We start from the raw sequence: 22,883 nt of genomic DNA, 5'->3' as shown, positions 1-22,883 counted from the left end.
GAAAAAGTTATAAAGTACCTAATTCACCCCCCCTCTTAGGCATATCTGATACTTACATTTGGCATCAGAGCAAGTTATAGGTAACTTGTTCCTAAAAATCCAGAATGGCTTCCGCAAATCAAAGACCGGTTTTCAAAGATGGTGGTTCTAACAACAAGCCTCCATTGTTTTGTGGTGAATATTTTGACTTTTGGAAAATCCAAATGAAGGCTCATCTAGAAGCACAAGGAGAAGAAGTTTGGGAGGCTGTCCTACAAGGTCCTCATGTTCCTACAACGGTTGTTAATGGTGTTGGATCGGAGAAACCTAAAGCGTCATGGGATGATAATGATAGAAAAAGGGTTCTTGCTGACAAAAAGGCGATCAGTCTTCTTCATGGTGCTCTTAGTATGGATGAATTCTTCCGAATATCAACATGTACAACATCAAAAGAAATTTGGGATACTCTTGTAGAAACTCATGAAGGTACCGCTGAAGTTAAAAGATCAAGGTTGAATACCTTAAGCCAAGAGTACGAACTGTTTAGAATGAAGCCCGGAGAAACTATTCTCGATTTGCAAAAACGATTCGTACATTTGACAAATCACTTAAAGGCACTTGGTAAGACTCTTACTACCGAAGAACTTAATCTTAAAGTGCTCAGATCTTTGACAAGGGAGTGGCAACCAAAAGTAACGGCGATATCCGAAAAGAAGAATTTATCAAAACTTACTTCCGCAACACTATTTGGAAAACTTCAAGAATATGAGACAGAACTTGGAAGATTGGAAAAGCATGAGAACTTAGAGAAGAAATCCAAAGGCATTGCATTAAAAGTAGATTCAAAGGAAAGAAAAATGAAAGATACATCGGATGAAGATGAAAACTTCATGCTTCTTGTAAAAAGGTTAGGCAAATTTTTTGGTAATAAAAATAATATTGATAATGCTAACTTTGTCAAAAGGAAGAAATTCTCAAAGCATAAGGATAAAGAAGCATCCACTTCATCACAAGAAGTAACATGCTATGAATGTGGGAAACAAGGACACATAAAGCCGGAGTGTCCAAAACTTTCTAAGAATAATGGATTCAAAGGCAAGAAGGAATTCAAAAATAAAAGGGCCTACATAGCATGGGAAGATAATGAAGTAAGTTCCTCATCGGACTCCGATAGTGACGAAAGTGCAAACCTAGCACTAATGGCATCACACCACTCCGACGATGAAGAAGGCGAGGTTAGTTATGATGATTCTCTTTTTAATAATGGTGCACAAGGTGCAATAAATAAATTGTTAAATGAATGTAAAATTCTCTATAAAACTATCTCATCTCAAAAGAAGATTATATCATCTTTAGAAGAGAAGGTTAAGATAATTGAAGAAGAACATAAAGATGACAAAGAAAAAATGATTAGTGTTCAAGAAGATAATGTTGCATGCAAGAATTGTGAATCACTTTCCTTCCAAATTGTCCAATTAAAACGTGTTTTAGAAAGATATGAAAAAGGGCAAATTGGATTGGAAAATGTTCTTAGCACACAAAGATACTCCAATGATAAGAGCGGACTTGGTTTCTCTAAATTTGATAAACCAACATCAAACAAGACTATCTTTGTCAAGGCTAGTAACCAACCAATTCAAGAGAAAGTGATCAAGCCTAAAGTAATGCAACATTATCCTAAAAGGAAGAACTTTGTTCAAAAGAAATCTTATCCTCCTAGATATAGAAGTAATTTTGAACCTACTTGTTTTTATTGTGGTATTATTGGTCACACACCCAATGCTTGTTATGTAAGGAACTTTAGTGTTCCTAGTGGACACTATGTATGGGTGAAGAAAGGAACTAACTATGATGGACCCAAAGCCATTTGGGTACCTAACAAAACTTAATTTGTTTTGTAGGTATGCTTGAAGACCACTTCAAACCTATGGTATCTAGATAGTGGTTGTTCAAAGCATATGACGGGTGACCTAAACCAATTTTCAGATCTAAAGTTAAAGGCCAAGGGTTTTGTCACTTATGGAGACAACAATAAGGGAAGAATCCTTGGAAAAGGCAAAGTTGGTGCACCACCTTTCACATCCATTGAAGATGTTCTTTATGTTGAAGGACTAAAGCATAATCTTCTAAGCATTAGCCAACTTTGTGACAAAGGCTTCAAGATCAAATTCACTAAGGAAGAATGCTTGATCATCGATGAAGTCACCAATGAGGTAAAACTCAAAGGTACAAGAATTAATAACATTTTTATGATTTCTTTAAATGATTTATCTTTGAAAGTAAAATGTCTTTTTGTAAACAATAATGAATCATGGTTATGGCATAAAAGAGCAGCCCATATTCATATGGATCATTTAAATAAGTTAACCAAACATGATCTTGTTATTGGCTTACCTAAGATAAAGTTTGTCAAAGATAAATTATGTGATGCATGTCAAAAGGGAAAGCAAACCAAATCATCTTTCAAACCAAAGAATGTGGTGACTACAACAAGACCACTTCAATTGTTGCATATGGATCTATTTGGTCCATCAAGGACAAGAAGCTTCGGAGGTAATGTATACGCTTTAGTTATTGTTGATGACTATTCTAGATATTCTTGGACTTTGTTTCTTGTGCAGAAAAGTGATGCTTTTAGAGCCTTTAAGAAGTATGCAAAACAAATCCAAAATGAAAAGTCATTAAAGATTGTATCCATAAGAAGTGATCATGGTGGAGAGTTTCAAAATGCATCGTTTGAAGAATTTTGTGAAGAACATGGTATCTCTCATAATTTTTCAGCACCAAGAACTCCACAACAAAATGGAGTAGTTGAAAGGAAAAATAGGTTTCTAGTGGAACTTGCAAGAACAATGCTTAGTGATGCAAATCTTCCTAAATATTTTTGGGCGGATGCGGTTAGTACGGCATGTTATGTTGGAAATCGAGTAATCATTAGACCTATCTTAAAAAGGACTCCATATGAACTCTTCAAAGGAAGAAAGCCAAACATTGCTCACTTTCACATTTTTGGATGCAAGTGCTTTGTTCTAAACAATGACAAAGACAATCTTGGTAAGTTTGATGAGAAATCCGACGAAGGTATATTTCTTGGTTATTCTCTTTCTAGTAAAGCATATAGAATTTATAATAAAAGAACTTTAACTATTGAAGAATCCATGCATGTATCTTTTGATGAGACTAACACTTCCAAAGAGGAAATAGTTGTTTGTGATGATGATGATCCTTTAGATTTACCCCCGGAAGAACCTTCAAATGATACAATTGTGAAGGCACCGGAAGAACTTTCAAATGATACAATTGTGAAGGCACCGGAAGTACAACAAGAAAGTATTCAACAAGAAAGTGTACAACAAGATTCAAACACCAATGATCTACCAAAAGAATGGAGAACTCATAGAGATCATCCTATTGATAAAGTTATTGGTGATATTAGTCAAGGAGTTGCAACAAGATTAAATCTCAAAGATGCTTGCTTACACATGGCTTTTGTTTCTCAAATTGAACCTTCCAAAGTTGATGAAGCCTTAGGAGACGATCAATGGATAAATGCAATGCAAGAAGAATTGAATCAATTCGAGAGAAATCAAGTTTGGGAACTTGTGCCTAGACCAAGTAATAAACATATCATAGGTACTCGATGGGTGTTTAAGAACAAACTTGATGAGAATGGTATAATTGTTCGAAACAAAGCAAGATTGGTGGCCCAAGGTTACAATCAAGAAGAAGGAATCGACTTTGAAGAAACATTTGCTCCGGTTGCAAGGTTAGAAGCTATTCGTCTTTTACTTGCTTATGCATGTTCATTAAATTTTCAGCTTTATCAAATGGACGTCAAGAGCGCATTCTTGAATGGCTACATCAATGAAGAAGTCTATGTCAAACAACCCCCAGGATTTGAAGACTTCAAGAATCCTACACATGTCTTTAAGTTGAGAAAGGCTCTTTATGGCTTAAAGCAAGCACCAAGAGCATGGTATGATAGACTTAGCAATTTTTTGTGTGAAAAGGGTTTCGAAAAGGGTAAGGTTGATAAAACTTTGTTCATTAAGAAAATCAAGAGTAACACTTTATTGGTTCAAGTCTATGTTGATGATATCATTTTTGGATCGACTAACAAAGAAATGTGTGAGGAATTCTCATTGATGATGCAAGGAGAATTCGAGATGTCTATGATGGGAAAGATGAACTACTTTCTTGGACTACAAATTAAGCAACTCAAAGATGGAATCTTTATCAATCAATCCAAATATTGTAAAGAACTATTGAAGAAGTTTGATATGGATAATTGCAAAGCAATGAATACTCCAATGGGCTCCGGTACATATGTTGATCAAGATGAATCCGGTACTCCAATTAATATTACTAAGTATCGAGGTATGATTGGTTCTTTATTATATTTGACGGCAAGCCGTCCTGACATAATGTTTAGTGTTTGTCTTTGTGCTCGCTTCCAAGCAAATCCAAAGGAATCACATCTTATGGCGGTTAAAAGGATCATGAAGTATCTCAAAGGAACAACCAACGTTGGCTTATGGTATCCTAAAGGTACTGTTTGCAATTTAATTGGTTATTCTGACGCGGATTATGCAGGATGTAAAACTGATCGTAAAAGCACAAGTGGCACTTGTCACATTCTTGGAAATGCATTAGTATCATGGGCTTGTAAAAAGCAAGCATGTGTTGCTCTTAGCACGGCCGAAGCGGAATACATAGCAGCGGGTAGTTGTTGTGCACAAATTCTTTGGCTTAAGCAACAACTTCGTGACTACGGACTTGATCTCGGATGCATCCCTCTTCGATGCGACAACACAAGTGCAATTAATATCACAAAAAATCCGGTCATGCACTCAAGAACCAAACACATAGACATTCGACATCATTTTCTCCGAGACCATGTTCTTCAAGGAGATGTCGAAGTAACATTTGTGGATACTCATAACCAACTTGCGGATATCTTTACCAAACCGCTTGCAAAAGAACCATTTTACAAAATTCGAAGAGAACTCGGAATTTTAGATGAAGGTGATGTTTAAATATGTTATTCATTTTCATAAATCAAAGGTACACACTTCTCATCATTCATGTGTGTCAAAAAATACTTTTATTTATGTTTTTTCACAATTTCTTTATGGACAAATCGATTGGAAACATATGCAAATCGATTGCATACTGAAACAGTAAGGTATGTTCTATTTTTATGCTATGCAAATCGATTGCACCCTTGTGCAAATCGATTGGTTGCTGTTTGTTTTGATTTTTTACGCTTTTTAAAGCTATGCAAATCGATTGCACCTTTGTGCAAATCGATTGGTTGCTGTGTGTTTTTTATTTTCTGCACTTTCTGATGTTATGCAAATCGATTGCACCTTTGTGCAAATCGATTGCACCTGTTACGTTTTGCTTTTATCTTGCTTTTATGTGGCTTTTAATGTTGGTCAGAATTTTTAATTCTCTTCAACCCACTCTTCCACCAACTCTTCCACCTATCCTTGACCATTTTTAATGCCCAATTATCACTCTCCATTCCCTATCGTATCTCATTAAAATCTATCTTGACCAAATCAATTATATAATACTCTTCCTCTTTAACCTAACACCACACTTTGTCACAAAATACACTCTCTCACTCACAGAAACCCTAAAACGAAAATCCTCTCATCCATGGCTTCAAGACAAAAGAGAAAAGTTTCAGACCAAAGCAAGGGCAAGGGCAAAGCTTCTTCATCATCCATGGTGAATCCTTTACTCCAATATCTCACCATTGAACAAGAGGAAAGGTATACAAAGTTCTTTTCAAGCAAGAATGTTCAAACTCCAAAATATGGTATTCTCTCTACCTTTCCTCAAGAATGCTTTTCATTTCAAAATACCTTGGCCTCTTATGGTTTGGAACCGGTCATATCTTCATTTGGACCATACTATCCGGAATTAGTGAGAATGTTTTTTAGTAATATGCATATGGAAAATGGAAAACTCATTTCTTATGTTGCTGGAAAAAGAATTTCTTTAACCTTCAAATTACTTGGTCGTATTTTGAATATCCCTAGTAGTGGTAGCTCTCTCTATGACCCCGAGGATGAAGCATGGGCTGATTTTAATAAGAGAAACTTTTACTATAGTATAGGAAGGATGACTGAACAAGAATTTCATGCTAAAAGAGTTAAGGGACTAGGTGGTGTTGAACCATCAAGAGGTTCATGGTCTGCTGGAATTTTCTATATAGATGATAGGTTGTTTCACTACTTTATGGTCTATATCATGTTTCCTAGGGCTGGAAATCATTGCACTGTCACGGAACTTGAAATGCAACTCTTGTATGCAAGGAAAAACAACATTGAGGTTAATTGGGCTCGGTTAATTATGGTTCATATGTTGAAGTTCAATCATAAGTCAAAATTTTTACCATATGCTTGGTTTATAACTCGGATATTGGAACACTTTGAGATAGATTTTGATGGCTATGAAGTTTGTCTCATGAATTCAAATAGTAATAAAATTACTATTAAGAATGTTGATGCACGGATGGGTGTTTTATATAATCCGGCCACAAAAAATATCACTTACATTGGTGAAGATGTCGTAGAGAATGAAGGAAATGAGCAAGAGGTTGAAGGTGGTGAAGAAGATGCTCGTCCCTCTCATGATTCAAACGGTCCAAGCAACCAAGAACTCTATGATTTCATGACTTCACAATTTGCTAACCTTAACACCTCCATCAACAACCAATGGAACTCAATCAATGAATCTACCACAAATCGGATTAATGAGTTTCGCCATGATGTGAACCAACAATTTTCCTATCTCTATTCACATCTTTATATCCCTCCTTATTATCCGACCAACCCGGCTGCACCTCCTCCACGATATACCGAACCACCTATTCAACAAGAGTTCTTCAACCAAGGCCCTTTTGATTTCAACAACAACAACAACATGGACCAACCTTAAAGCCTATTTATGTTATGTCTTATTGGTCTTTTATGTTATGTCTTATTGTTCTTTATGTTATGTCTTATTGTTCTTTATGTTATGTCTTTTAAAATTATGGTCATTTATGTTATGTTCTTGTAAGGTACTTAGTACCATAGCTACTTTATTTTGCACTCTTAGTAGTATGACTTATCCTTGTTATGTTTATTTTCTTTAATGAATGAATGTTTGGTGTTCTATATATCTCTCTTATATTTTCATGTATTTTTATCCATCTTTCCCTTCTTTTTGATAATGTCAAAGGGGGAGAAGGAAGTTACACCTATATGCTTGTATTTCCTTGTTGTTTTGTTTAAAGGTACAAAATTCATTTTCATCTCAAAATCATTCAAGACAAAATACTCCTAGATTCACATATTGAGGGGGAGTTATATATCTTAAAGGAGAAGCTTTCCGGAAATAACAATGCATTAGTAAAGATTATTTGTCATCATCAAAAAGGGGGAGAATGTGAAATCAAGATTCTCAATGGAAGATCTTTTGTTTTGATGAAGACAAATCATACATGACAAGAAGGAAAAGATGATATTCAAGATAAAGCATCATGTGTAAAGACTTTGATTCAAGCTATGGATTCTCTGGAATAGGTATAATCATAATTATCAATTACTTAAAGTCTTAGATGCTCAAAAACCAAACCTCAAAATTGTATAGCATACTCCTTCTTAAATCTCAAGTTTCATAAACAAAAAATGCATTTTCACCTAATGTAAATCGATTTACACTTACTGTAAATCGATTGCTTGCTGAAGGTTTTTACATGCGCTTCTGTTTTTGCATGTGTAAATCGATTTGCACAATAGAGCAATCGATTTGCACTGAAGGTTTTTTGAATTTTTGTGACTGTTAGAAGTTGTGCAATCGATTTGCACAAAGGTGCAATCGATTGCTTGCTGAACGTTTCTGAAAAACAGCATCTTTTCATTACACCTTCTCAAACACCTTTTCATTAAAACCTTTCCTTTAATCTTGGCAATGGTTCATGATTAAAATACAGAAACTTGTGATATTTCAAGAGGTGTTATAAACATCTATATATACTCAAAATTTCAAATTTATTCTTCACCTCTTCCAATCAAAAACTCTTAGAAATTTTCAGAAATTCACATTGTTATTCTTCAACTTTTTTCAAGATATTTTCTACACACTTTCATATCATCCAAATCAGAAAATATTTTGAGCAATCTATTACTTTAAAGAATTGTGAATTATCATCATTGGAAGGGAAAATCAATCAAGAGATTGATACATTGTTCTACTATTCAAACACTTATACAAAATCTAATACTTGTTGTATTCTTGTTATCCAGGATTGTTGGAAACAAGTTAGACACTTTGAGAGGATTGTTCTCATAAGTGGTCTTAGTGAAAAATCCAAGAGGATTGTTCTTGGTCCAAGAGGATTGTTCTTGGTGTTTGGTTAGACTTGTACAAGATACCAACTATATTGAAATCTCTTACTGCGTAAGGGGACTGGAGTACTCTCGGTTTGTGAGGGGAACCAGGATATATCCTTGTGTCATTTATTTTTCTGCACTTTACATCTCTTAGTAACATTACCATAAACCAGAAAAATAATCACTTTACACCATAAAACCGAAAAAGTTATAAAGTACCTAATTCACCCCCCCTCTTAGGCATATCTGATACTTACACCTTTCACTGACATGGCCCAATCTCATGTGCCAGATTTCTGTTTTCGACAAAGGTTTCGTGGATGCAACATTTGTCGAACCACTTACAACTTCAGCCTCAAGGGTATACAAGCCTTGTTTCTTCACGCCTCTCAAGACTTCCTTCGAACCCTTCATGACTCTTAGGATACTTTTCTCTCCTTGGAAAAAATATCCTTTCTTGTCGAATTCACCAAGAGAAAGCAGATTTCTCTTCAAATCAGGAACATACCTGACTTCAGTCAACAACCTTATTGACTCATCATGGAGCTTGAATCTCACAGATCCAACACCTGCAATCTTGCAAGCCTTGTTGTTTCCCAGCAATACTGATCCACCATCTTGATCACATAATTCCTCGAACAAGTCTTTGTTTGGAGTCATGTGCCAAGTGCAACCTGAATCCATAATCCACTCCTTCTTAGAGTCACTGCTTGAAACCACAAGAACATCAGATGATTCGAAATCATCTTGAACAATGGCAGCGTTGCCATTATCCTTACCTCCATGATATTTCAAGCGTTCAGGGCACACCTTTCTTGTGTGACCCTCCTTCTTACAATGGTAGCATCGAATGCCAGATGCTTCGCCACTGTAAGTCTTCGACTGGCTTTTGCCTTTCTTCTTGTCGAACTTACCATCCTTTCGTAAGAGTTTTCCTTTAACGGCCAAACCTTCGCCAACAGTCGAAGGTTTATGCTCCTTTCGTTCATTCAAGTCCTTAGAGTACAAGGCTAATTGAACTTCTTCAAACGTCAGAGACTCCCTTCCATACAAGAGAGTTTCTTTGAAGTGAGCATGTGATCGAGGCAAAGAACACAATAGTAACAGCGCTTGATCTTCATCATCGATCTTCACATCAATATTTTCAAGATCAAGAATCAGCTTGTTGAACATATCCAACTGCTCAGCCAATACTTTGTCTTCAATCATCTTGAATGAATACAAAGCTTGCTTCAGGTAGAGTCGATTTACCAGCGATTTGGTCATATACAAACTTTCAAGTTTCACCCATAACCCTGATGCCGTCGTCTCCTTTGATACCTGCCGGAGAACCTTATCACCAAGGCTCAACAAAATTGCGCTGTGTGCTTTCTCGATCATATTCGTCTTCTCCGCTGCCGTCAATTCTGCATTCATGGCTGCCTCTCCCTTCAACGCTTCCAAACAACCCTGCTGAACCAGTAGGGCTTTCATCTTCAAGCGCCACAGACCGAAATCATTCACTCCGGTGAACTTTTCAATCTCATACTTTGTTGAAGGCATCTTCTCCACGCTCACCGCACCAATTTGTTGTGAAAACGATACCAATAACAAAGTATAATAGGGAATTAGAGAGGATAAGAAGAACACAAGAATTGGTTATAACTGCTATTCTTTCACTTTCTCTTAAAACAAGATTACAAGTTTACAAGAATAACAAATAACCTCTCTCACCCTAAATTAGGATTTGCAGCTTAGCAATGATGAGAGACTAGTATGCTATTTATAATAAAACCTAACATACTAACTAATGGGCTTTTTCAGCAAGGCCCATTACACAAGTCAACTTAATAAACAAGCTAACTTAACAAATTAGGGTTTAAACACTAAAACCTAATTTAACATGCTAACAACCCTAGCATCTTCGACATCTGCATGCTAGACCCATCTTCGACTACAGCATGCACACTTCGACACCAGCATGTGAACAATCCTTCGACTTCATACTTAACTCTGTCGAACTGTCGAACCAAGAAGCTACCCTTCGACAATACTAGAGTTCGATCCAATATCTCACAACAACAATAATTAAGAGAGACAAAACAACCCAAAAACACCAAAAAAATTCTAATCTCAAAGATGAACTTGACATACCGACTTAAAAAGCTCAGAATCCTATCACCACCGTTCAGAATGTGCTCTTATAAATCATGAATATTGTGTCAAAATTTTAGGACGATTCGACCGCTAAATTTTGCACAAACTTTAATTTTATGAGACAGATTTGTGCAGAATTGAGACTGCGGGTTTCACTCTTCTCTAATTTTTCTTGTTGTCTCTCTCACCTAAATGAATAATGCATAGTCAAATCAGAAGACTAGATGTTGCAAAAACTCATCCACAATTAGAGGTGTCAATTTAAGGGGCCAATTAATTTGGGCCCCAGCCCTATAATAAAGGGGCCTAAAAGAAATCAATGAATACTAAGCCCTCAAATACATAGGCCCCAAAGTTAAAAGGCCCCAAAATTTTAAAGAGGGCCATAAGGCCCCAAATAAAATAAAAAATTTAATTTGAAAAATAAAATAATTCAAAATTCAAAAAATAATAACTTTTAAATTAAAAATTAAAAAACTATAAAAAATATATTAAAAATTATAAAAATTATATTAAAAGTAAATCAAATATTAAAAAGTAAAAAAAAATTAAAAAAAAGTAAAAAATATATTAAAAAGGTAAAAAAATTATATTAAAAAGTATTAAATATTTCAAATTCTATTCAATTATGTGACTCGTTAGTGTGTGTGTGTGTATATATATATATATATATATATATATATATATATATATATATATATATATATATATATATATATATATATATATATATATAATTGCAAGTATTTATTATTATAATATGTTCCTAGAACTTGAAGCACGAATACAATTATCATAAAACTCGAGACAGAACTGAATTCAAAATGTTGCTAATGACAAATTATGCAAGAGTCTTCACACACCACAATCTTGTTTTTCACTTTTCTCAATTCCATTACTTTGTCACATAGACCCGTGAAAACAATTGGAACATTGTTAGAAGGAAATTTTTCTATATAAAGAGAGTCTTCACACACCACAATCTTGTTTTTCACTTTTCTCAATTCCATTACTTTGTCGCATAGACCCGTGAAAACAATTGGAACATTGTTAGAAGGAAATTTTTCTATATAAAGAGACAAACCCATGATTTTGTTACCATTTCCAAGTGTAAGAGTCTCTTTGTTGCATATCAAAATTGAGTCTTCGTGCTACAGGAAATGGATACAGTATGAAGTCTTTGTGTTTCTTTTTTTTTTTTTAATAAAATAAGGCCCTCTCAATGGGGCCAAAAAAAATGCATTAGTTAAAGGGCCTAAAATTTTAGGCCCTAAAATAAATCTCAATAATTAGGGGCTTAATATATTGGGACTTTAGTGGGGTCAAATAATTAGGGCTTTTAATTATGGGGCTTATTTGACAGCTCTATCCACAATTGAGGATTTCACTTTCTTAGGTATAAAACTTCCAGGATATTTCAAAAAAACGGGATTTTAAGTGAATTCAAACACTGTTGGAGGGGTTAGAGCTGATTTTGATGTTTCCACAATTTGATAATATTGTGACTATTAAACATAGTGGTAAAAATAAAATACCTTTTAATAAAGGGTTAAATAAGTTTTTAGTCCTTATAAATATGACACTTTTCACTTTTAGTCCTTACAAAAAATTTTGTCGAATTTTGGTCCTCATAAAATTTTCCGTCACAAATTTTGGTCCCTCCCGTTAGATTGCTCTAACGGAGGCTTATGTGGCATGCCACATGTCTCGCCACGTCAGACAAAGGCAGAATTAAAGAAAAAGAGGCAGATTGCGGGGGTTTTAAACCCCCTTTAAATAACTGAAAAAATAATAATTTCTCATAAACAATTACTCAAACAGTTGGTAGACAAATCGTTTTTGCATTATGAGAAAGATTTAGATGCCACAAATTTAGAAGACATCCTTATTTTATAGACATTATTCCTTTCAACTTGTTTGAAGAAATATCTAAATCATTCAAATTAATAAGTTGACAAATACTTTGTGGAATGAATCCATTAAAAAAATTGTTTGAAAGATTAATAGTATATATATATTTAAAAGAATTCATAAAATTATTTTTTAAAATACAATTTTTTAAATTTATAATAAACAAAGTTTTAGTCTAACTTTTTTTAAAATAATTTCTTTGAATAATGACCTTTTAACAAATGATATTATAACCATTTTAAGATACTTTGTATGATCTACTCAATTATTATAACAGAAGAAGTATTTTGGCCAGTGAAGAAAAAACGGTAGCGGAGAATCAACAGTAAATATAATCGTTTACTTTCCAACCCCATGAACGATTTTAAGATTGCATGTTTCAATTAATTAGAGACATTTGAATGAGTTTTGGTTCCTTAAAGAAGATGCTATGCATGAATGTCATGATCATATTGTTTTAAAAATGCAGAAAAATACCCACTCTGTCATGTTCTGAGCTATTTAAATGTTGCTTTTTCTATTGTTATAAAAAACATATTAGATGTTCTTCATTTTTTTTCTTGTTCTCATAGCAATGAAGGCCAATATTATTCTTCTAGTAAGAGACTTATCTCTTTTTCTTATTTGATCTCTGTATTAATTTATTGGGTAGCCCTTGTAAATATAATTATTGACATATTTTTTCAAAAGCTAATATTATTATACGTTATATTTAAATTGAATTTTGTTGTTGTGATTTTATACAGGAAAAGTGAAGCTTCATTAATTTAGGGTTGTCACTAATTTTTTCGTGTGAGGGCTGTTGTCAAATTGACAATAATCAAGTTTAGTAGGATTGGTTCTTTAAGTTTCTGGTTGGTCTACTACTTACATATCTTGCATTACTATATTTTGGGTTTTATTTTCTCAATTTGCATATGGTGTGTGTTTACTTTTTAGTATGCTACATACGTTTAAATTTTTTTATAGTTCTATGTTACTTTATAATTTTAAGCATATTTTTTATTGTTGTCTGAGTGCGTTTAACTAGATTCATTGACTTTGGTGAATGAACTAGTAAGTGTTAAGAGCAATCAGCCATATTATTGCTCATGAATAATATTATGGTTGCATCAATGAATAACTTATATGAAACCAACCTATTTGAGAGAATAAGTTATATGAGATGAATGAATATACTTGCCATTATAGCTGAATTAAAACTTGAATTCCCTACCAACAGTTTAATTAATTGCTTGTAATAAATTATTGTTTTTTAAGTTATTTAAAGGGGGTTTAAAACTCCCGCAATCTATTTTTTTTCTTTAGTGTTGATTGTTCAGACGTGGCGTGATACGTGGCGTGCCACGTAGGGGTGTTCGCGGGCCGGTTTGGTTCGGTTTTGAGAGAATCCGATACCCAAACCGATTAAAATTAAATGGATTGGTTTGGATTGGATTTACAAATTTTTGCGATAAAGCCCAAATCGAACCGATTCGAGAAACAACGGATTGGTTTGGGTTGGATTGATCGGATAGATAAAAAATGCAAAAATATTTTTAAAAAATAACTTATTTACAAAAATTAATTTTTCATAATATTATAAAAAATATAATATTAATCGTGTTCAAATTTAAATATTATACTAGGAATTTTTCTCTAATAGATTCAAAAATATCTAACAAGAAAAATATCTAAGATTAAGACTTTTGAATCTATAACTAGTCACTTGAATTAATATGATAATGAATGTGTCTCATAACTTTATGTTCATTTATCATATTACACTATCAATTTTCTAATAACAAATTAAAATAGCATAACTTGTCCACACACAACATTTTATTTTTTTCTTATTGAAGTTGAATGCTTCGTAGTAATTTTCATGATAATTAATTATGGTTGGTTTGGGTTGGGCTTGCAGGTAGAAAATTGAAAATCCGATGCCCGAACCGATTGTCATTAGATTTCATTGGTTTGGTTCGGTTCTTGCCCGAACTGAAAAAATATCCAATTCAAACACTATGGTTTGGTTCGGATTTTGATTTGGTTCGGATTTACCCGAACCAATGAACACCCCTAGTGCCACGTAAGCCTCCGTTAATGTAATCTAACGGGAGGGACCAAAATTCGTGACGGAAAATTTTGTGAGGATCAAAATTCAATGAAATTTTTTATAGGGACTATAAATAAAAAGTGTCATATTTATAGGGACCACTAACATATTTAACCCTCTAATAAATAACTTCTAAATTATTAAAACTATATTTTAAAATATTTGACCCTCTGCATCGCAATTAAAGTGATTGAGTAATAACACTTTAAACTGAATAGAAACCTAACATCATTGCAACACAGACAACAATGTCGTTCAGATGCAACGCTGCTTTCTCTCTTTTCTTACTTTCTAACCCTAAATTCATTCGTTCCTTCGCCTCAACAAGGCTATATTCTCAAATATTCCATGAGGAAGAGAAAGACAATCTTGTTTCTTCATTCAATCACTTGCTGCTCGGTCACAATCCTACCCCTTCTATCATTGAATTTAACAAGATCTTAGGTTCACTTGTCAGGGCCAAACATTACTCCACCGCTGTTTCTCTTCATCGACAATTGGAATTAAAGACTGGAATTGAATCAAGCTTAGTCACTTTGAGCATTTTGATCAATTGCTTTTCTCAATTGGGTCATATCTCTCTTTCTTTTTCTGTTTTTGCCAACATTCTCAAAATGGGTTACCACCCAGATGTCATAACGCTCACTACACTCATCAAGGGTCTCTGTCTCAAAGGTCACCTCCATCTAGCATTGCAATTTCATGACAACCTGCTAGCACATGGATATCATTTGAACCAAGTTAGTTATGGAACCTTGATCAATGGTTTATGCAAAGGAGGACAAACAACATCAGCACTACAATTGCTGAGACGAGTTGATGGGAAGTTGGTTCAGCCTGATGTGGTAATGTACACTACAATCATTGATAGTATGTGTAAAGATAAACTTGTTAACGATGCTTTTGATTTATATTCTGAAATGTTAGCTAACAAAATTTCTCCTACTGTTGTCACTTATAATACATTGATCTATGGCTTTTGCATTATGGGTCAATTGAAAGATGCTATTGGTTTGTTACACAAAATGATACTAGAAAACATCAACCCTGATGTGTATACCTTTAATACATTGGTTGATGCATTTTGTAAGGAAGGAAAGTTGAAAGAAGCTAAAAATGTGTTAGCTGCGATGATGAAAAAAAGCATCAAGCCTGATGTTTATAGTTTTAACTCTTTAATGGATGGTTATTGTTTGCTAAATGATGTACGCAAGGCCAATGATATATTCAACAGTATGGCCCAAATGGGAGTGACCTCTAATGTTTATAGTTACACCATCATGATTAATGGATTTTGTAAGATTAAAATGGTTGATAAAGCCATGAATCTCTTTCAAGAAATGCATCACAAAAATATAATTCCTAATACAATAACCTACAGTTCTCTTATTGATGGTTTGTGCAAATTTGGGAGAATATCATATGCTTTAAAGCTTGTCGATGAGATGCATGATAGGTGTCAACCACCTAATATAATTACGTACAATCCTATATTGGATGCTTTCTGCAAAAATAATCATCTCGACAAGGCGATTGTTTTATTAACCAAAATTAAGGAGAAGGGTATTCAACCAGATATGTTCTCATATAATATTCTTATCAATGGACTGTGCAAAGGTGGAAGACTAGAGGATGCACAAAAAGTATTTGAAGATCTTTTGGTCAAAGGATACACTCTAGACGTCTATACTTATAACACTATGATCAACGGGTTTTGCAACAAGAGCTTGTTTGATGAAGCATTGGCCATGATGTCTAAAATGAAAGACAACGGTTGCATTCCGGATGCTATTACTTATGAAACACTTATTCTTTCTCTCTTTAAAGAAAATGAAAATGACAAAGCAGAGAAACTTTTTACAGAAATGATTGCGAGAGGTCTACTGTAATACCAAAACTATGTAAGATAGTTTTCTACTTATACGTTGTTATTATTTTGAATTTATGTTTCAAAATCATTTCACCATTTCATTTATGTTTCAAAATCATTTCACCATTTCACTTATGTAGCTGTTGCACCGAATTGGAAAATGATTTTTGTTATTGTTGTTTCTTTTGTTTAATGTATTTTTACTTCAAACGGATAGATTAGTGAGTTCGAAATTGACGGAAATTGGTAGAATGTTAAAATTATTGTTAGACTTAATTAATAGACTGATATCAATTTTGAAAAATTACCGCTATTGTCACCTCGCTTTACATTAGAATTGATGTCATTTACTAATCTTAATTTTCTCAGTTCTCACATCCGGTATACTTATAGATACAGAAAGCAAAAAAAAATTCAATCAGAGGCTGTCACAAATCTTAGAAAAGTTCCTCATCAAGACCTTTGTGATCTACCTTGTCTTTAACCACTACTTTGTGATCTTGGCTGTTCTAATTTTTTGAGGTTTAATTCATGGGTTTTCAATGCAAGTAAAAATTCAGGTTTAATTCATGGGTTTTCAGTGCAGTTTCATGATTGAATGTACTTAAGCTGTAGATACTATTTAGAAGTAAACTAGTGGTACTAGAGAGCTAGGATGCATGCAGAATCTGCAGAAAAATGTCTAGTTTTGAGTCCTAATTTATTGGTCAATGACTATAACTGAATGTATTAAGAGGTAGTTTAGTAGGAGAATAGGTTGATATATATTGCATACAACACGCACAAGCTTGGTAACAAAGGTCCTCCAGTACAGCTTGATAATCTACTTATTATGCATTGCAGTGAAGTATTGACTATTGACTATTGAAAGCTAGAAAGGTCTTAAAATGATCTAGAATTTAAAAACATGCATTCCTGTAGGAAGCTTGATTATATTTTCGGTAAATTGCTGATTTTGATGTTTAATTTGAATCTTGAAAGGAATTATTTGGCATGATTTAAATTTTGTTTAAATGAAGTCTGTGTTTCGTTACATGTGGTGTTAAGTCATGCATTCCTTGTGCTGAAAATTGAAGAGCTTAATGTTTGATAGTCTGCTAAGAGATATGTATGGAGACTACCCTCCATATGGACATCATTCTTTAGGGTGGACTTGGATATTATACTAGGTATACTAGCAAGTATACTTTTAGAGGACAATTGACTCTGCATTTACTCACATGTTCTTGCAGATAGAGTCATTTCGTAAAGCTCTAGGCTCTATATGTCTTTTGCTGAACAGGCGAGCACAACTTACCTATCCATATACTTGTCATATACTTGGTGTTCAAATGTGATACTTCATGAGTTTCATAACTTCTATTGTTGTTGAATATCTCACTTCATGTTATGATAGAACAAGGATTGCCTTACGGTAGGCAAGTGCTAAGTATAGTGGGGAGGTTTCAGCATGCTTGTTCTTAATGCTGCTAAGTATAGTGGGGAGGTTTCAGCATGCTTGTTCTTAATGCTTATCGCCAAATCCTATTGACATATGTACTATATTGTGCTGTGATTAGAAACTAAACAATATAGATTGTCCTGTTTTCTAAATATACCTTTCAAGTTCTAACTATTAACTAGTATTTTGTAAGTTTTTACCATTAACCATAATGTTAAACTCTATGACCAATTCATCTTGATTCTTGAAACCCCATTTTTGCTGTCAAGTTTGTCGCTGAAAATTTGTGTTTAAGCCGGCTTGGTCAAATATCGGCTATTGCTGCCTATAGCAAAACATAATTAGAACAAATCGCAACTGTTCCACAATAAGCTATTTAGTACAACGTATTGTTAAATAGATTCTGGTAGCAGAATTTAAACTGACTGCCATTTTTTCTCGACCCGCAATTGACTTTGATTTGAAGACTAATTTTATGATCGTAAATAAGTTTCAAGGATCACTTTGATTTGTGCTAGTATTCAATTTTAAGACCAATTTGAATTATTTGCCTACATAAGGTGATGTCTAGAATAAATAACCACCAATTAATAATTTTATGGATGTTTGTCAATTTCCCAGTAACTATAACATTGTTTATGACTTGATAGTTGTTTTGTTGATTTCACTTTGATGTAGTGTCTTTTATTTTGTTCTATTTTATTTTATTTTAAAGTGAAAATGGAAACATGTTTGTCTTATTGTATTTGAATCATTTTTTCACCTGTTTATTAGAGGTAGGTAACTGTTGTAATATCAGTATTATTATTATTAGAATATTTTGAATATCATACAGCTCATTATGAGCTGCTGTCCTGTACAGGTCATTATGACTAAATTAGCATTTATAGGGAGAATAATTACCCTTCCCTTATTTAGATAGATTTATAGTCTATAAATACCTCTTATGTATTCTTTACAAAATATATAAAATATTCCATATTTCTACCTGGTATCAGAGCACCCGATTCTAGGGGCTCTGCTTCCGCGCTCAAAACACTAGCCGTTCTTATTACGGTCCTTTTTTTTTTGAGGTCCCCTTTCTCTTGGAATCCTAGTGATCTCGGTGACTTTGTAGCCGTCGTGCACCGCTCAACCGCCGGTGCAGATCCGAATTGTTTCACCTTCATTGCTGTTTTTCAGGACAACTTTCATTGTTGTACCTCTGTTTTTCAGGACAGCCTTCATTGTTGTACCTCTGTTTCTTGCTGTTTGCAGCCTTTGATTGTTTGGTTGTCAGCTTTGTTGGTGTTTCTCGTTGGCAGCCCTTCAATCCTCTCCTAACAGTAGATCTCAATCCTCTCCGGGCTCGAGACGGTTTGTTTCTCTTTATGGACTCCTTAAGTAAGTTCTCTAACACTAGTTCTCTGACCATGAATGGTAAGAACTCTAGCTTCTTAGCTTTAAATGCCTCTTGTTCTAAAGATATATGGATTATTGACTCTGGTGCAACCGATCAAATGACTCCATATATGTCATATCTCTCTTCTTATTCACCTTTACCTAATAAACGCCATATTACCGTTGCAAATGGGTCCCAAACCCCGATTGCCGGATCTGGTAACATTCGCCTAAGCCCATCTCTCCATCTAAATCATGTGCTTCATGTCCCTAAGCTTTCTAACAATCTTTTGTCCATCCATAAACTCACTAAAGACTTGAACTGTGTTGTGACCTTTTTTCATTCTCATTGTGTTTTTCAGGACCTTGCCACAGGGAAGACGATTGGAATTGCTGAGGAACAGAACGGGTTATATTGTCTACCTCATAAGGAAAGCAAGTGTCATCAGGCTGGCTCAGAGTCATGGGCAAATACTCAAATATGGCTCCAACACAGGCGTCTTGGACATCCTCCTTTCTGCATGCTCAGGTCTTTATTCCCTCACTTATTTACCAAAGTGTCGGCTGATTCCTTTCATTGTGATGTGTGTCAGTTTGCCAAATCCCATCGAGCAACCTATTCCCCTAGTGATACTAGGAGTGTCGAACCCTTTGATCTTGTCCATTCTGATGTATGGGGGCCTTCATCCATTTCCAATATTTCTGGTGCAAAATGGTATGTTACTTTTATTGATGACTGTACTCGGGTTACATGGGTTTTTCTTATGAAAGATAAGTCTGAAGTATGTCAATTGTTTGTTAACTTTTTTCAAATGGTTAAAACACAGTTTGGGAAACCTATTAAAAGGTTACGGTCAGATAATGGTAAGGAGTATGTAAACCAAAATCTTCACAATTTTCTCAAAACTAATGGTGTTGTTTATGAGTTGACTTGTGTTGACACTCCACAACAAAATGGGGTTGCTGAAAGGAAAAATCGTCATCTTCTTGAAATCACCCGAGCATTACGCTTTCAAATGAATGTTCCTAAATTTTATTGGGGGGAAGCTGTCTTGACCTCTGCTTATTTAATCAATAGGTTACCTTCTAGGGTGTTATCTGGTGTTAGTCCTGTGCAGGTCCTGACTCGATTTTATCCGTCCGTGCCCATTATGTCAAGTCTTCAGAATCGTGTATTTGGTTGTTCTGCCTTTGTCCATGTTCATGGTTCTCATCGGGGTAAGTTAGATCCTCAAGCTATTAAATGTATCTTCATGGGATATGCTTCAGATAAGAAAGGGTACAAGTGCTATCATCCTCCTAGTCGTCGTGTCTATATATCCATGGATGTTACTTTTCAGGAATCTGAGTCTTTTTATCCTAGTCCTCAGCTTCAGGGGGAGAATAATCCAGAAGCCGAGTCTTCAGAGTTGTCTGTCCTTCCAGTTATTCCTCTAATGCAGGACCCAGAGTCGTTTCCTGAGTTGTCTGCCCTTCCAGTTATTCCTCTAATGCAGGACCCAGAGCCGTCTCCTAAGTTGTCTGTCCTTCCAGTTATTCCTCTAATGCAGGACCCAGAGCCGTCTCCTGAGTTGTCTGTTCTTCTTGTAATACATGAGCCCTTGATGCCTAATGAGGAAGGTGGTGATGTACCAATACCGGTGCAAAATAATGTTGACAAATACAAGTTACAGTTCCAGCGAAAAAGGTGGAAAGGTAAACCCGTTCTGCCCCAACAAGTCCAATCGTCTGAACCTGAGGTAAGTGTTCCTAACCCTGAGCCTAGTAATTTTTGTGAGCCAAACCTTGATGACCTACCTATTGCTTTGAGAAAAGAAAAAAGGTCTTGTACCAAATACCCTATATCTCATTTTGTGTCTATTGAAAAGCTTTCTGTGCAGCATCAGAGTTTTATTTCAGCTATTGACTCTATTAGAGTTCCTGCATCAGTACAAGAAGCATTGAAGGATAAGAACTGGATTCGAGCCATGAATGAAGAGATGCTTGCACTAGAGAAAAATGGGACTTGGGAGAGTATTGAGAAGCCAAATGACAAGAGGCCAGTAGGCTGTAGGTGGATATATACGGTAAAATACCGATCCGACGACACACTCGACAAATATAAGGTGAGGCTAGTTGCAAAGGGATACACCCAGACCTATGGAATTAATTATGAAGAGACCTTTGCTCCTGTAGCAAAAATGAACACTGTAAGAATCATTCTTTCCTTGGCAGCTCACTTTGATTGGGAGTTGCAACAGTTTGATGTGAAAAATGCTTTCTTGCATGGAGATTTGGAGGAAGAGGTGTATATGGAGATCCCACCCGGATATGACCCTACTTCAGGAAGTAATAAGGTTTGCAGGTTAAAGAAGGCCATATATGGGCTCAAGCAATCACCTCGGGCTTGGTTTGGAAGGCTCACTCATGTAATGGTGTCATTGGGTTATATATAAACAAAGCCAAGGTGATCATACTCTCTTTATAAAGCATGCTCAAAATGGTAAACTCACTCTTTTGTTAGTTTACGTAGACGATATGATCATAGCAGGTAATGATGAATTTGAGAAGAAGAACTTGAGGAAGGAGTTGGCAGCTCAGTTCGAAATGAAAGACCTTGGAAAGTTGAAATATTTCCTAGGTATGGAGGTAGCATACTCAAAACAAGGCATTTTCATTTGTCAGAGAAAATATGTCCTTGACCTTCTCAAAGAGACTGGCAAGTTGGGTTGTAAACCCACCAGAGTTCCTATAGAGCAAAACCACAAGATTGGGAGTGATGAGGAAAGCCCAAGGGTTGATAAAGCTCAATACCAGAGACTTGTGGGAAAACTCATTTATCTATCTCACACCAGGCCTGACATAGCTTATCCAGTTAGTGTTGTCAGTCAATTCATGCATAACCCTCAGGAGAGACACTTACAGGCAGTGGATAGAATCTTGCAGTATCTAAAGATGAGCCCAGGAAGAGGACTATTGTTCAAGAAAAGTGAGCAGTTGTCTATGGAGGTTTATACTGATGCAGATTATGCAGGGTCAGTTGTTGACAGGAGATCCACCACTGGATATTGTATGTTTCTAGGTGGAAATTTAGTGACATGGAGGAGCAAGAAACAAAATGTAGTTGTCAGATCAAGTGCAGAGACAGAGTTTAGAGCCATGGCTCAAGGAGTATGTGAATTGTTGTGGATGAAGATCATTCTAGATGACTTGAAAATAAAGTATGAAGCTCCTATGAGACTTTTCTGTGATAATAAGTCTGCCATTAGTATTGCTCACAATCCAGTCCAACACGACAGAACAAAGCATATAGAGATAGACCGACACTTCATCAAAGAGAAATTGGATAGTGGTCTTATTTCTACACAGTATGTCCCATCAGGACTTCAGTTAGCTGATGTGCTCACCAAAGGACTTCCCTTGGAGCGGTTTCGAGATCTTACTTGCAAGTTGGGGATGATAGATATCCATTCCCCAACTTGAGGGGGAGTGTTGTAATATCAGTATTATTATTATTATTAGAATATTTTGAATATCATACAGCTCATTATGAGCTGCTGTCCTGTACAGGTCATTATGACTAAATTAGCATTTATAGGGAGAATAATTACCCTTCCCTTATTTAGATAGATTTATAGTATATAAATACCTCTTATGTATTCTTTACAAAATATATAAAATATTCCATATTTCTACGGTAAC

General features: G+C 35.0%; 1 protein-coding gene across 2 annotated transcripts; it reads left to right on the top strand.

The window, feature by feature from the left end:
- Positions 1 to 14,738: 14,738 nt before the first annotated feature.
- On the top strand, positions 14,739 to 18,357 carry LOC131653286 (pentatricopeptide repeat-containing protein At1g12300, mitochondrial-like). Of its 2 annotated transcripts, XM_058923381.1 has the most exons (2): positions 14,739 to 15,381; positions 15,514 to 18,357. In XM_058923381.1, exons 1-2 carry the CDS (start codon positions 14,760 to 14,762, stop codon positions 16,398 to 16,400), a joined length of 1,509 nt encoding a protein of 502 aa, XP_058779364.1. In that variant the 5' UTR covers positions 14,739 to 14,759; the 3' UTR covers positions 16,401 to 18,357. The 2 variants fall into 2 exon arrangements, with proteins under 2 accessions (XP_058779364.1, XP_058779363.1); XM_058923380.1 differs by having other exon boundaries at positions 14,739 to 18,357.
- The last annotated feature ends 4,526 nt before the right edge of the window (positions 18,358 to 22,883 follow it).

The sequence above is a fragment of the Vicia villosa genome, linkage group LG2, assembly GCF_029867415.1.
Source record: "Vicia villosa cultivar HV-30 ecotype Madison, WI linkage group LG2, Vvil1.0, whole genome shotgun sequence".
Lineage (NCBI taxonomy): Eukaryota > Viridiplantae > Streptophyta > Magnoliopsida > Fabales > Fabaceae > Vicia > Vicia villosa.
The sequence above is the reverse complement of the archived record's forward strand: the minus strand, read 5'-3'. Positions and strand labels throughout refer to the sequence as shown.

Excerpts from the sequence above, each read along its gene's own strand:
- LOC131653286 (XM_058923380.1), top strand. The coding sequence starts at position 14,760 with ATGTCGTTCAGATGCAACGCTGCTTTCTCTCTTTTCTTACTTTCTAAC.